The 15,516-nt window shown below is 44.0% G+C and overlaps 1 protein-coding gene across 5 annotated transcripts in view; it reads left to right on the forward strand.

The window, feature by feature from the left end:
- The window catches only part of LOC8050673 (exonuclease mut-7 homolog), a 68,926-nt gene that overhangs the window by 14,022 nt on the left and 39,388 nt on the right, over positions 1–15,516 (forward strand). For all 5 annotated transcript variants that reach the window (XM_029994090.3, XM_029994094.3, XM_040504903.1 and 2 more), the window contains 6 exons: positions 1,047–1,188; positions 2,879–2,940; positions 5,027–5,163; positions 5,238–5,338; positions 7,114–7,282; positions 10,271–10,416. In XM_029994090.3, coding sequence (XP_029849950.2) covers positions 1,047–1,188; positions 2,879–2,940; positions 5,027–5,163; positions 5,238–5,338; positions 7,114–7,282; positions 10,271–10,416 — 757 coding nt within the window. The remainder of the gene's footprint in view (positions 1–1,046; positions 1,189–2,878; positions 2,941–5,026; positions 5,164–5,237; positions 5,339–7,113; positions 7,283–10,270; positions 10,417–15,516) is intronic.

A 15,516-nucleotide genomic window follows, 5' to 3' on the forward strand; every position in this document is an offset into this window, starting at 1 on the left:
AAGAAAAAAATTCCTGTGAACCGTTTTGAAGTGGTTATCGTTATGTTTTTTCCGGTTCAGTTCCAAGATGGCGGCGAAGATTAGAGTTCAGTTCAGTGCCGGTTCAGCTAAAAGTAGCGGTTCGGTTTGGTTTTGGTTCGACACTCTGGTTGTATCCGATACAGGTTTGTTGCTGCATCACTTTATTGAGGACAAACCAAGAGTGGGACCACACATGGTCGCGGCGCTGGGTGGGGGGCGTACAACAACCAGACGGAGTGTTTCTTATATATTGCGCTACACTCTCACGTGCCCCCAGATGCGGCTCTGGGCCACTATCTTATCACTGCTATCACACTGCCTCGCCATTGTTCCTAGACTGTTGGTATTTTTAATAAACTAGAACTCTTTTAGCGTAAGTAGATCTACTCCAGTCTCCAGGGAGTAAAGAAAGCAGATTATCCGATTGCCTAGAAGAGGCACATTCTGGGATGACCAGCAAAAGTCTTCACGTGCAACGAGCCAGGGGTAGCGTGCCTCAATCCTCTTTTGTTTAAGGTCATGTCATTTTTTGTAGCAGTGCCCGGCGCTGACGACACGCAGAGATGGCTAGAAACAAAGTGCCACTTCAGCACAGTCGATGCCAAGAGCTTGTGCTGGGAAATGCTCTTTCACACGCTCTCGAGCGTAAAAGAAAAAGAAGTGTCACATCCAATTTCTCCACCCTAACCAAGGCAGACATGCCATATTCAGTGTTGTGTTGGTAACATTTTGTAACATCTGTATATAGGCCATGCCATCAAAGTAAACATCAGTTTTCATTCTGCTTCTTCCTGGTTGCCCCTTGGGGGCCAGGGTACAATAGAGCCACTCTTTCACACACTCCCGAGCCTAAAAGAAAAAGAAGTGTCACCTCCGATGTCGCCACCCTAACTAAGGCAGACATGACATATTCAGTGCACATGTACTTACAAACAAATTAGCCATGCACTATTTGGGTTTCACGTTCCTCTGTAACGATTTGCATTGCCCAGTTTTTGTGCTGAGTCGCTGTGCCAATCCACCAGGGTGCAAGAGCTGATGAGATCATGGAACATCAATGAGGACCAGGACGACCCGAGCAAGTTCCTGTCTCTCAGGATCGACCTCTCGGACGTGCACATGGTGGACACACCGGACGGCTTTGCCCACTGCATCGAGGTGCTCAAGGTAAGGGGGAGGTGGGCGGCACCGCACTGACACTAAATTGCATAAGGCCAATTCACACCTTGGCGCTCGAGTGGGACCGAGCGCATCACACTTAAGGGACGTTTGAATACCCCAGAGCCCGACACGACATCATGCATAGCGATGCCGAAAAAAGAACTCAATATCAGACTGCTTTACACACTGACGCTGCTCTCATTGTCCGCTTGGCACTCTGTCGGCTATGTTAGGTTGAGGCTACATCTGTTCCATGCCCGTGGTCTGCTTAGTCTGCCCGCCGTCACAGGTGTCTTTTGTTACGACTGGCGCACCCGAAGAAGTATCGACGCGCATGCTCAGTCGGAGCACGGCGGAATGCAATGAATGCATGCTGGAAGCGAAACTTCTATAGCATTCTCAACCTAATACCGTTGTTGGCATTCGTGTGTGCGGTACCGGATATGCTTGCCTTCCAAAGCCGCGCTGTGACGACGCTACCGGCAGAGTGCCTTGATTGTCCGCCGTTCACCGACCTCCTGCTGGTCAGGCAAGTGTTGGGCTCCGAATCTCACGCGTTCGGCACCGATTCGGTGGAGGCCGCCGTGTAAATATGGGGCAAAGAAGCGCACTGCTGTGGCAATGTGGTTCTTTGCCCAATATTTACACGGTAGTGCTCATTAATTGAGTTTCTTATTGGCCCAGAGGGAAATTTCGTAACCACGCCTACCTCCTTTACACTTTTCTCAGTATATGGAGAATACGGATGCCACCTCCTGCCCACTATGACCCCCTTGGTTGCGCGTGCTTATGACGACAAAGCACACTGTCACCTGGCGGGTGGCGCTGGAAACCTTCCGATCTGCGCGTAACTAGACTGAAGGTTTTGCAGTATTTGTAAGATCAAGTCTACACACTATCTATGAGAAATGCTCGCACGTCACAAATGACAGAATTATTTCAGGCCCGCAGTAAAAGAGTGGTGCTTAAAAATTATGAAAACATATGCAGTTCAGAAGTGTTCCAGAGCTACTCAATAGGTGGTGTCATTGCACTCCCTCTATGTAGGCGACGAAGCACTTGGTCTCACTGCAACGCAAATATGTGAACCAATCTTTAATGGGCTGGCCTTGAGATATTTATTTTGTTATAAGGGCACTTTTGTAGTTGCCCTATGCGTCCATTCTTAAAGAGCAACAATATTTAGCCTGTCTGCATAGATCTGCACAACATTGTTGTCGACGGACGACAGGGGCAGCGAAAAGGTTCATTAAGGCAAACCTGTGCCTATAAAGAAAAATGGTTGATATCGACTGTGTCGGTACGACAGATCGAATCCAGCTCGGGACAGCCTGGACATAGACACCTACACTTCCTTTTATGCACTCTCCACATTCAAGACCCAGGCTTACAAATGCCGCAACTACCTCAATCACTTTGGAACATACCAGAACAGCTGACAAAGAGATAAATAGCCTCCTCTATGAGGGATTGAATCCTGGCCCCCTGCACGAAAAGTGAGCGCACCAGCTATTTGGCTAGGCTAATGGCTATATTATCTTTAGTAGAGCTGCATCTTTGTTGAGTAACTTCAAATTAAAATCTACTATATATCTTATTGTTTGGGGTTGCGAGACATAGGCCCATCTTTCTCCGAGCTCTTCGATTTTACTCTTTGCACATCTCGATACATTTCGCATTTCCTTTCTCGCACCAGGATTACGACGTCGTCGGGGTCGACGCCGAGTGGAAGCCGACAATGGGCCTTGCCCCTTCCAGGTGGGTTGATGTCTTGCATTGCTAGGGACCAACAACTCTGCTGCCTAAAGTTGGACGTCAAATAAACAATGTGGTTTTATGTCATCTCTTAGAACCATTCTCAAAGATGGTGGTAGAATCGTGCAAAGAAATCTGCTAGGCTAGTCACTGCATGATTAAGTGACTGGGTGATTGCCGCCCCTCCCTCCCCCCTCTTGCATTTCTATGCCCTGTTTCACTTCTGACTGCAGTCAATGCTACGGTCTGGTGGAGCTAGTGAAGCAGTGCCAAATGTGCATTGTCACGGCCTTCATTGTTTTTGTGCGTTTGCGATCGCCAGCTAAACCAACAATCCACAAAAAGAAGTGCAGGGTCACGGCATATTCACTGTGCTCAATTGATTTAGTTGGCGGTAGCAAACGCACAAAGACGGTGAGTGCTGTGGTGATGCATTTTTGACTCTGCGCAATTGTCTTAACAAGGTCATAGCGTCGGCTGCAATCGAACTTTAAAACACTACAATGAAAAGAAAAAAAAGGTTTTTTTAAAGCTTAGTATACACTTTTTTTTAATTTCTCAAGAACAAAAATATTTTTTTGCTGTATTTACGTTGTAGACGCAATTTAGGTGGAGGTGGTGGCCTGCTCTTAAGCCCAGCCCACAGATGAGTGGCCCCGCCCATTACTATTCAATTAACTCGGCCGCTCAGCCAGATACGCTTGCGAGCCTAGTGTCCCCCCGTCGCGATGTCCGGTGGGCCTAGTCATGTGTCCGACACCTCCTACCAGTCGTGCGAGCAACCACGCGGCAGTCTTCGGCATTACCTGCTATTCCACCACCGTCTATCGTCGTCTTCAATGTTTGTAAGTTGGTGTTATGAAAGCGACTCATCGGCGTTTGCGAGCAAGGTGGGTGAGCGTCATGATGCACAATTAAAACGCTACCTGAAAACATTCGCTTTGGCAGACCAGGTGCACTGCCAAACTTGAGTCACTTGCCTTTTGAAGAGAAATGACGGGAGCATACCTGGACAAACTTGATGCGAGCCGAACGCCCGATTGCCTCCAGCCAAATGGCTCGCAAGTTCTTACCTGTGTAGGTGTCTTCTTGATATTGAAACCATGGTCACAGTCACGACGGTTGCACAAGTCACAGAGCAGCGGAGCCGCTTTTACGGGAACCAACATCTTTATTCAGCATCACCAAGTGCAAATGTACAAATCAAGCCAGATCGAGCAAAGTGCTTGACGTGGGACCCTATGCACTGGGCCAGTCCTGCTACGAAAACAAGCACTCCCACAGCAGTTCCTAACGCGCATACTTGCAACGCTTGTTTGCTGAAAACTAGGTTGGTTGAGGAGATCTTCCTCTAAACGCCTCGGCGAACGCGGAACGACTCGCACTCGTCAAAATAAACGAGCTCAAGGAGCGTAGCTCTTTGAGCAATCGCTGGAAACCATGTTTTGTTATCGTTTGAAACCAAAGCGGAGAAGGCAGTGTCGTGACATTTTTGAAAACAATAATGACTATTTAGATTATTTGTTTCCGAAATATAAAGAAGTATTGTCGATAAAGGTACTGTTATGGCATGGAGATACAATTTTACAACAATTTCACACGTCAACCATCTCCAACCAATGAGAGCCAAAAGAAGGTGCTTAGCTCTAGCTAAGCACCAGGTGGGGCCTAGAGCAGGGCTACCTATTCCCCCCCCTTTCCCTTTAATTGCGTCTAATGTAAACATTGCTAATTTTTTTTCCTTGAAAATTTGACAAAAAGAGTGTCCATTAAGACTCTTTAAAAAAAACCTTTTTTTTTATTTTTGTGTCTGTTTCTTACATGAAATGGAGTAGAGTAAATAATATGGGGGAAGAGGCCGGAAATCTCATTCCCATCTCCCGAACACGTCCGATGCCCTCGATTAAGATGCACCTGTTGCTTGAGCAAGCATGCTGGATTGAAACTGAACTTACTGATATCACCAAGGTGGAAAGGTGTGCTGAAAGCAATGTGATATTTGCCTCTTCTTTCTATAGTTTCAAGTTAGTGAGGTCTTCATGGCAGAGGGAATACAGAAATGTGTGATATTTACCATTCCTTTCTATAGGTTGTCTCTTGTACAGTTAGCGGTTTGGGATGGCGTCTATGTTTTGGACATCCTGAAGCTCTCCGAGGTACTTGGAGAATCTCACTGGCGACAGCTCTACACAGAAATTCTTTCATCTGACGACATACTCAAACTCGGTGAGCTTCCTTCTTTAGCTGCGCGGGAGTTGATTATTGGTCAAGTTTTTAACTGTTCTGTAATGTTCTTGCAGGCTATGGGATTGTAGAGGACCTGAAGCTGCTCTCTGAAGTGGCGAAATGTCCGAGTGCAAAGGCTCGCAACTTCATTGACCTGTGTAGCTTCAGCGAAAAGGTGAGCCAGCAAATGGAACAATTCCTATCAGAGACTGCAGACTTAAAAGCATGCAGCTAAATTTAAAAGTGTGCTTAAAAGCAAATTTTACTTGTCTGTCATGAAAAGCAGTTTATTTTGTGTCGGAAGTCTTGAATTCTAGTGGGCTTGGTTTGTTCATTTCTTTAACTACTGCTGATATCAACATTACAGATCTCATAGAAGGCAGTTTATTTTATGTTGTAAAACTCAATCTCTAAGGGCTTGATTTGTTTGTCCTTACTTTCATTAGCTTCTGCTAATATATCAACATTACAGACAAATCGAGAAGTGAGGTACATGATGTTTCAACAAAATCTAGACTAATTTAAGATGTGCCTAATAAAATTGGATTTTTTTTTTTTTTTTTGTAATGAAATTTGAGGTGTTAGTTATGAGCTTTGAATTTGAGCTTGTTGTTTATTTGAAACTTTTTGGGTGGCTTGAGGTTTAGTTGCAATTCTGCATTTCATCTTTAGGTGGCAGTTGCAGCTGAGATTATGTCAGATGTTGTTTAGAGAAGGTTTTCAGATTATTGCCTCTTTTGCTGGAAATTCATATAGGCACATTATTATTAGTTAATCCCATTTTGTTGTTGTTGGTGCCTTTTTTTTACCAACAAGAAATTGCTTAGTTTATACTTGTTCAAGTGTCATTCTCAGCCTGTGCGTTCTCTTCGGGCCTGTGGGCATTAGTATAGTGTCTCGACCACATGAAACTTTCTGTACAATTTTTGTCTTGCGCATCCTATAGCAAGTTTGAGATTGAAGTTTTAACACAGAGTCTGTTCATGGGTTGGATTTTATGTAAAAGACATCATTAGTTATAATAATTCTTACATTATCTTAATTGTGAACAATTAATCCCAAACAGCAAGATGTGTCACCAAGGGGCTCGGCGGGAATCGAACCCCAGACCGTGCAATCCGCAGTTTGACTTCTTTACTCGGTGCCACAAGGGGGAGATGAAAGAGATTGCAAGCAGCTGGACTAAGTAGGACTTGCCGACGGTCGACCGCGGTAGCACGCAACTGTCCGCGCCGAGTGATTCTCATTCCGGCATACTTAGTATGGTGGCGACTGTTGGCAGTGGGTAATGCTTAGTCCAGCAGACTTACTCCGCATGCGATCGTCAACGGCAGTTCACACTTAGTCCAGCGCTAATTAGCCTGCAAGTGATTGTCTGCAGCGATTCATACTTGATACAACATACCTAATCTGGAGGCGACCGTCAGCTCGCGCAGCTGGCTCTCAAATAACGAAGCATAGCTCTCCACGTGGACTTATGACATCACGGGGTGGATCGTAATGTACCAAGAGATAGCGCGGTGGGCATATAACGTCACAGCTTAAACAGCATTCAATAGATTGTCTGTAGGGTCCAATTAACCTGTTCCCTCCGGGATTACTTCTGTTGCCACAAGGGGTTCCTGGCAATCCAAAAGTACAAAGAATTCAAGGCCCTACAAGCACCCACCAAAGCGGACCACATAGAGAACTTCACGTTAAAGAATGCTCATGACACATCCAGCTTCTGAAATATACTTGTCTTGATCAGTACTTCATGAACACTAGTGTGCGTCTTATGTGCAGCACATTTGAAACAACCTGAAGCTTCCTGTAACCAAGCATACCCAATCATAACGCGTGCATTATGCATGCATGACGCATTCTGAGATCTCCGGGTTTATCAGGAAGATTGAGGCAAGTTTTAGAAGAATTATTCAGGACTGTAAACCTTTGACTGTTTGTACCCAGCTGCGGCAGAAGCACCCCAGCCTGATGAAGCCTGTAATTCCCAAGGACCGAGAGCACAAGGGGCTCTCGGAGCTGACACGAACACTGCTGGGCCTGCCCCTGAACAAAGACGAGCAGTGCTCCGACTGGGAGAACAGGCCCCTGAGGTCGTCCCAGATGAGATATGCCGGTGAGTGGTGCCGTCCTCATGGCTTGGCACTAGGAGACAACAGCCCATGAGAGTTTGTGTAGTTGCTGTACCCTGTTTCACTTCAAAGGCCAATGAGCAGCCAAAAAGCAAGAAACTGTCCTTTCATTCCGTCTTTCCAATTAAGAAAGAAGGAACGCCACCTCCTCTTTGTGGAGACTAGCTCAGAGACTCGCTCCTGTGAGGAGGGGAGAGAAGAGTGTGAGAGGTAATGGAGAGAGGAAAACGGAACCAATGTTCTGCCTGGCAGAAGACAATTCTGTAGGTGAACCTTTATGTGCGGGCATAGTAGAAGCTACAAGAGCAAGCCGCATGCTTTCAGTGTTCCTCCTGCTAAGCATGCTTGTGCAGTGCAAGCATCATTTGCGATAACATGCTCGTGCTCATAGCTTCAGTATTGCTCGCGCATGAAGTGAAACAGACTATGAACCTGGGATCCTTTGGTGTTGGCTGTAAACGAAGCCAAATTCAGAAAGTGGTGTTCGGGACAATATTCTGCATGTATGAAAAGGCACTTCCAATTTTAAACTGAAACAATCTAAATCTATGTTACGTAAATTATGCAGGGTGGAAGACAATTGTTTTGAAGGGTTCCTTTGCTGAAGAAGGCAAATCGTTGTGCCTCTCAGGCTCTCAGGCTTGTCTGAACCTTTTCATGGGCAACTTTTTTGTAGGCCCCGTAGTGAATTTTTTTTTTTTTTTCTCTACCGTATGAAAGTTTTTTTAATAAGAGCTCTGTGCCAAATTCAAATTTTTTCTGGAAAGCACAAAAAAGATACCAGGTTGGGAAATATGCTTTTCATGGCTGAGCAGCTGCTCAAAATATAGTCAAACAATTAATTTTATTGTTGAAGAGAGAAACTGCAGGAGTTGAAGATCACTTTTCTGCAACTCACTGTGCTCTCTTCTTTCTCAGAGCCATCTAGAAACGAAAATATTTGTTTCTTTTAAGAACTGAAGCTCTGAAAGTTGTGTGGGAGAGAGTTGCTCTTGGGCCACGGCAACCATACTACCCACTTCGACAATTACCAAGAAAGCTGCTTGTAACACATGAGCTTTCAAAATATTCAGATTCATTCGATTGCTCAGAGCACCTGATTTGTAAGTTCGAAGGTTACATAGGTTGTAACGCTCTGATCATAAGCAGATACCAGAACCCAGCCTCACAAGTACAAAGGCCTGCGAACGCCTTGCGCGAGAATGTTTCGGAAAAGTACAGCTTTGTTGTTGCACCACCAAATGGCACCAGTGTATTTTTTTTTTTTTTTTTGCATTGCTATCACTAGATAGCAGAACAGTACAATAGTGGGAATTGGCTTTCCCTCGAGCTCAATACAGATGAGGCGTGGGTGGGAACTATATACCCCACCGCCCATGAAAGGGTTGAAAGGTTCTGAATGTGCCTCTCTCCCAGTTGGCCAACCAACAGTTTGCTGCACACTCTGACCATTATGTTTTTTATAGCTATATGCTCTAAACGACATAATTTTTGCGAATTGCCTACAATTCGCGAGAAATAGGTCTTGCGAATAATTCCAGTAAAATGTAAACACATTGAGATCTACATTGAGATCCCACCGAGTCGCGAAAATTGGGACTTGCGAATTATTACAGAACTTCAGCTTCGACCTAAATCACGACATATTGAGCCCGCGAAAAATAAGTCAATTACAGTAGTCATGTGTGCATCCATGACTTTATTGTAACTGCCATGGGTGAACTAGGGTAGTCTAAATAACTAGTAGGTTATGGGAAGCCGTTTGTACTCCAGTGTTAGGCGTAGGAGTGATATTCCTATATTGCCTCAAACAGCCTTTGAAGTTGACATAGGAAGTGTTTGCATGTCGTCATTGGTGCAAGCTGTGGGTAAGACAACTTAACATCTGCCATGAGCACCAATTTTAACGGCGCAAAAGGAATCTGGTGAGCGCTCGCTCTCAGCATGCTCTGCTCATTTGAATATCTCGGTCGAATGAAAGGGACATAGAATGCCTTAATTGCTATATCACATGTTTGTTTCGGCCCAATTTACAAATAATGGAGGCCTTTAGCAGCTGGCCTTCTTTGCATTGGAAGCTTAGAAGCAACAAGTTTCTCAGAAAACACTAGCTAATCAACCCTAGCTGTGTTGATAAGCTAGTTCTTTGTGGGCAATCATTAGCTATGCCAAACCAGTGCTGCCTGCTTCTAGTAGGGTGTCTAGCGACCGGGAAAACCGGGAATTGTCGGGGAAATTTTAATTACCGGGAAAACTCGGGGAATTGTCAGAGATGTTGTCAAAAAGCGAGCCCAGTCAGAAAAAATGAGCCGGAAACGCCATTGAGTGTCCTGAGCAAAGACTTGAGGACTTGGGGGGACAGAAAAATAGGCAATAAATTCTGCTTAGAGCGGAGCGTGGGCTCTGCTCACCCGATGTAGTGTGCTACTCGATGCAAAGGGAACAGCCGACAATACCAGTCCATTCCTTTGATTGGGTTGGATTGAGGGCGTGACACTAGGCTAGATCTAGTTAGAGCTACTAGATTTAGTAACTAATGGGAAAGCCGCAGACCCCAATCCAATCCAAGCCTTAAGCTGAAAGTATCTGAAAGTGTGCATCTGGTGGCCATGTCGCCATTCGGTTATTGACGTGTGTGGCTGAGCGTCGTGTTTTTATCGTGTTTCCGGAAGTGTCCTCTTCACTGACAATGTTGGCTGCAAGAAAGTTCTCGTTTAATCCGGACTGGACGAACCCAAATATTTAGAATATGCAAGTTGGATTAAACCGGTGCAAAATGATCCTCAAAGAGCTCAATGCTCAATGCCTTGTGTTGTAATGGTGTTATATATTTAACCGCCTCTACAGTGGTCGGGGAATTTCACCTGAAATGGTCAGGGAAAAACCTGGAAAAGTAGGGGTATTTCAAAATAATAATTTGCTAGACACCCTGTTCTAAGCACTGTTGTTCGATGTTTTCTCTTTCCCAACAGCTCTGGATGCTTTCTGCCTGCTGCAAGTGTACGAGGAGCTCTTCAAGAGGGCCGAAGGAGAGGACATGAACCTGAGGGAGCTGATTCAGGAAGTGAGGGACTCCGAGGCAGTGCGCAGGGACAAGCCCCGAAAGTACAAACCTCAGGTACACAGAAGAAGCAATGGCTACACGGCCAATTGCAGCCGCAAGTAGGGGGAGACGGACACACAGCTCTACGCATTCTCAATTTTCCTCTTCATTTACCCTCCATCTCGCAAAAAGGTGAAATTATTTTGGGGCCTCTGTTGAAGCCCTCTAAATTGTAGCAGGCACAGATAGAGCTAGATTTTGTAAGCAAAACCCAAGTCAGACTTTTCGTCTTAGGTGCATAATAAAGGACATCTGCCGTTTCACGATGCTTTTGAACATTTTATTTACGCAAAGTAAGTTGCACGTTAATGTTTGCTGGGTTGCCTACTGATCAAATTTTGCTTTAGTGTATGCTTTGTCCTCAGTTTCTTTTTACACAGTGTACCACTCATTGTAGTTTGTGTTGCGGTGCTGCACCAATCACGGTGCATGACATAATTTACCTGTGCAGTCCAGGCTGTGTGATGTTAGCTTTATTTTTAAATTGAATTTTGACGAGGATGAAATACCTTGCATAGTAGTACAACCAAACATGTGGACACAATGGGTAAAAGTGTTTTGTGAAGACATGCATGCAGTATAACCAATACTACTTTGGGAAAAAAAATGGTCATTGGACCTGAGTATTTACAACTTGATCATACATTTTTTTTGTTCTTTTTTAATATCATTTTATTGCTAGATCAGGTTGGTGAATGTTTGTTAAAGGCCGACGTACACTTCGCGCTTTCCACTTTTGCCCGCCTCCTCCTTTCCTATATCCTCTCCCCTTTTTACCCTTCCCCAACTTGGCTCCCTCGCATCTTTGGAGAGGGGAGCGCTAAGAGGATTATCTTCCCTGCAGAAAACCGAGGTTGTACGTTGGCCTTTAAAAGCAACTTTTTTGTCACTCCGTTTGTTTTTTTTCTTTATTTGTTTGGCGGGTTTTTTTCGCCCAGGGGCGTTCATTTGGTATGCCCACACGAAGCTGTACATGTAGTTTTCCAAGAATGAATTCCTCTCTTCCCATGTCATGAGGCAACTGAAATCACAATGCTGTTGTGGTTTGGTGGAATATTTCTCAAATTTTCAAGACTGCTATTTCAATAAAATGTTCAGTGACATTAGCCCTTACTAAATTGCAACCACCTAGTCTAAGTAAAATTACAATTCTGACCAGTGACACTTTCATTTGAGCTCATTACTTTTTGCAAGCTAATATAGTTGATTTTCTTTGACACATGATGACATTATGCCACAGGTATTTTGTGCAGATGTCTTTGGAAGAATATAACTTATTTGTTCTAGAAAGCAAAAATTCTATTATTCTTGTGAAATTGGCTGCCCCAATTGACTTATTCCTTACCTTGTAATTCTCACCTGAACCTATAATCAAAGATGGCTTCGAGATGGACTTCTTGGGAATATGCTGGGCACATTAATTTGGATAGGCTCCTCACATGTACCTGGCTCATGTCTGCATCATCGACATATGACACAAGCGTACATAATTGAATGCATGTCTTTCAGCGACAGAAATTTCTCTGAAGTTACTACAAGTCCAGTTGTAGATGAGCCATGTCCCATGTCTGTATATTCAGGGCTGTTTCTACCAGGCTGCCTTGCATGCTTATTTGGCCAATTTACAAATAAAAACTTCAGTATTTTCTAGGATCCTATTTTACCAGAATTGATTGTTCTCTCAGGTACATGGACCAAAGCACAATTCTTTATAAGAATTCATACTAAAAGCATATATGGTCGTACAGGTTCTGTTCATGTCACTGCTAGTTCATCTTTACTGTTCCGCTACCACAGCACACTTATCACTGCGCCTACGGCGAAGCTGTTGCACGTGTTGGCAAGTTAGCAGTCATTTGTAAAGCAAGTTGTCGACTGAAGCACTCTCTCACCTATGCACAGAAGCTGCTTTTGGTTATGTATAACTACAGTATAGCATTCATAAGTCTTACTTTGAAAATTGAACATTTTGTCTCGTGTTTCTCCCTCTGTTGTCTTTTTTACACTTGCTGTTTATGGTGCTTTAAAGGGACTCTGCAGTTGGTTTTGCTTTTTGTTATTTATGGCATTATGCATCTTTCGTGGTGCACACTGCTTAGGAGCCAAAGTGGATATTTCAGAAGTAAATATTATTTGTTTTTCAACAACAAGCCACCCTATCTTAGCATAGTGGCGCAGCTTGGCGACCAAGTCCGTGCAGCTACCTAGGGATCTAAAACACCAGAAACCTTATATGCAAGCAGAAAACGCAATCAGAAGAAGTAAAAAATGAAAATACAGCAAAAGTGGCACTTCGACATTTCAGTCTTTTATGCGAGTTTTCGCTTCCCGTTGACGTTACTAGTTTCTGTCTCCCTTTTCCTTCCCTCAGAAGTGCTCCGACATGAGAAAAGAAGCTCTGAAATGTCTACAGCTAATTGGCCAGTTGCTTTGGTCTCATCACTGGCAACTCCAACATTCATCAGTAGTGTCACAGAATTTAATTCTCCCTTTGCATTTGTTATTACAATACACTTACTTTGAATTCTGAAAAAAAAACATTTTTTTTTCTTGCATGTTATCACCTTTCTAGAGATCAGCTCCAGCCAGGGTGTCGAACCGGTCATTATTCCGGTTCGGTTCGGGTTCAGTAGCTTTGCATTTTGTTCCGGTTTGGTTCTGGTTCAGTGATGAATTGAAATACCGGTTTGGTTACTGGTTCCACCAAGCACAAACCGGCTTGAACCGGTTCTTTAAAAAAAAAAGTTTACAGCTCCAAGTTGTTAAAAAGAGTGTGTTCAACACGGCGTCATCTGCATTGAAAAAAAAATTCACATTTTTCGCCGACACTGTGCAAAAAAACAAAAGCGATAGCTGTAGCATGGTCACACAATGCAAGTGGAGTGGTGCCGTTGCGTAGCTGAGGACGGAGGTGCGGCGGGGTTAATTCTCATAGCCGTCGTGGACGCCACTGACGACCGCCACCGGTGCTTAATGATCTGGGAAGTAAGTGGGTAAGTGCGGTGGAAATTTCTAAAACCATCCAACATTATGCATAGCAACTGGATACTGTCTAAAATTGATTTCGTGCAACGCAATTAATGTTCGAAAACAAATGTTTAAAGCAGATGATAGGAAGACCCTCCCTTCATCGCATCATTACCGGCAGCATGCCGGAGCTCCCCTCTCTTCTCTCTCCGCGCTGCGCGACTGACTTCCCTCTCCTCGTGCCAAGAGGGGAGAGAAGAGTTTTTTCATAGTGGCGATGACAGCCGACAAGCTCAAAATCTCTGCAAAGTGTCGCCCGTAAAGCTATCGCTTTAAAAGAGGCCATCAAAAGCCGTGTCGCGGAAACAAGGACAGGAAAATAAATATATGCCTAATTTTGTTTTGTGATCTTGACTTTTTAATGCAAAGCACTGTTCTATGCAAATTACCTCAGAGACAGAACCAAAGTGCAGTACTCATATCGTGAGAAATCAATCAGCCGGCACGCACAGTGACACCGTGACGGTAGCACACACCATACTCGCAAACTACCCAGCCTGCACTCCCGAACGCCTTGCTGGAGCAATCATGGCAAAGAGATACAGACATTGAAGGGCGATCTAAAGATGATTAAGGGGGGACACTACCCAAAAAAGTGAATTTTTGAACCACTTATCTGATTTAAATGACATTTACAGGGCTCGTTTCTGTTAACGTTCAGAATATTTCTGCCAAATCTTGTTAACATGGGTGAAGTACAAAAAAATTGCAAATGTCTAAAGATGAAAGTGGGCGTGTCTGCGTAGGAAAACTATTGTTTCGAAAATACTTGTGAGTTTGTCGTTTTCATGTGTTATATTCCTTTAGGACAGTCCAGAGCAGACAGCTATGGAGCCATATTTCTATATTATACCATCTTTCACGACAAAGCCAGATAAACTCAAATACTGTTGTTTAGATTTCCATTCTTTGTCCAAACTTTTCATTCTTGAGCATGAAAAATGACAAAAATAAAAAATACAAGCTCATAGCTATCTTCCCCTTTAAATTTCACTCTAGAAGAACTCATAAAAATTAATCCAAGTTGCGTAATAACAAAAGGATAGTTTTCCTAAAGTGAAATTTATGCCAAAAAGTGGAACGGAGAAAAATGTGTTTAAAGTGTTCCAACCCTTGCCTTTTCTTTAGCATCGGAGGACCGAATATAATTTATAAAAAATTAACTATGCAGTGTAAACTAATGAAACTTTCTGGGAATACTCTCTAGGTGGTGGTGGATGTAAATATGACATTTTTTTTAAATCAACTTTTTTTGCCGAAATTGTTTTTTCTGGGTAGTGTCCCGCCTTAAAACAAAAGAGAGATAAACGAAAACAGGCAACATGCTGCTTTGTAAAAACGTACAAAACAATTTTTTTTTTCAGTCAGTGTCCAGGTTTTTGGGTTGCTCTGGGTGATTGGTGTCCCGGCGACCAGCGTCCCAGTGTCAGTCACGGCTTTGCCTTTTGGCACCTTCAGATCTTGCCACCGCAGAACAAACACTCCCGTTGACAGCCGTCAGCTTCTTGCTTTTTTTTTTATGTTTATGTTTGCTTTCTTTTTTTCTTGAGGAATATTGCTTAGCCGCAAGAAAAGAAAATTACACACATGACACAAACACGCAAAGAATAGCTCTTTAGCCTTTTGGCATAGTCAGATATACTCCGTTTTACCTTACGATGATGTTTCACAACAGACGCTACAAGCTCTACCTGCACCAATCCATAACCCGTAGCTTGTCACGTGACTTTGCACTCCCTGCGTCACTCCGCCCAACCAAAAGGGGACGTGGCATCCTTTGAGCAATGGATTGGCTGCGGTGGTTCATGGTAAGGTGAAACAAACCATGGAAGCATAATGCGACTGCTCTGACGCCAAGTCGTGCTGCACGTAGACGTAAAATGATTTTGCTTGTTTCATTATTGAGATGTCTCCATGTCACCGCCATTTGTTTAGTCAAAAGTGCACCGCCGACACCATCGTCAGGAATATTTACTTGACTTCGCGCCGACACCTGCAAGAAACAATCCCGGTGGCCACATGCCATGCGAGGCGTCTTGGGTACTGGTTGGCCACTAAGACTAGGTATGTTTCGATCGACCAGCCAAA

This window comes from Ixodes scapularis, unplaced genomic scaffold (assembly GCF_016920785.2).
Source record: "Ixodes scapularis isolate PalLabHiFi unplaced genomic scaffold, ASM1692078v2 PGA_scaffold3__209_contigs__length_174095766, whole genome shotgun sequence".
Taxonomy (NCBI): domain Eukaryota; kingdom Metazoa; phylum Arthropoda; class Arachnida; order Ixodida; family Ixodidae; genus Ixodes; species Ixodes scapularis.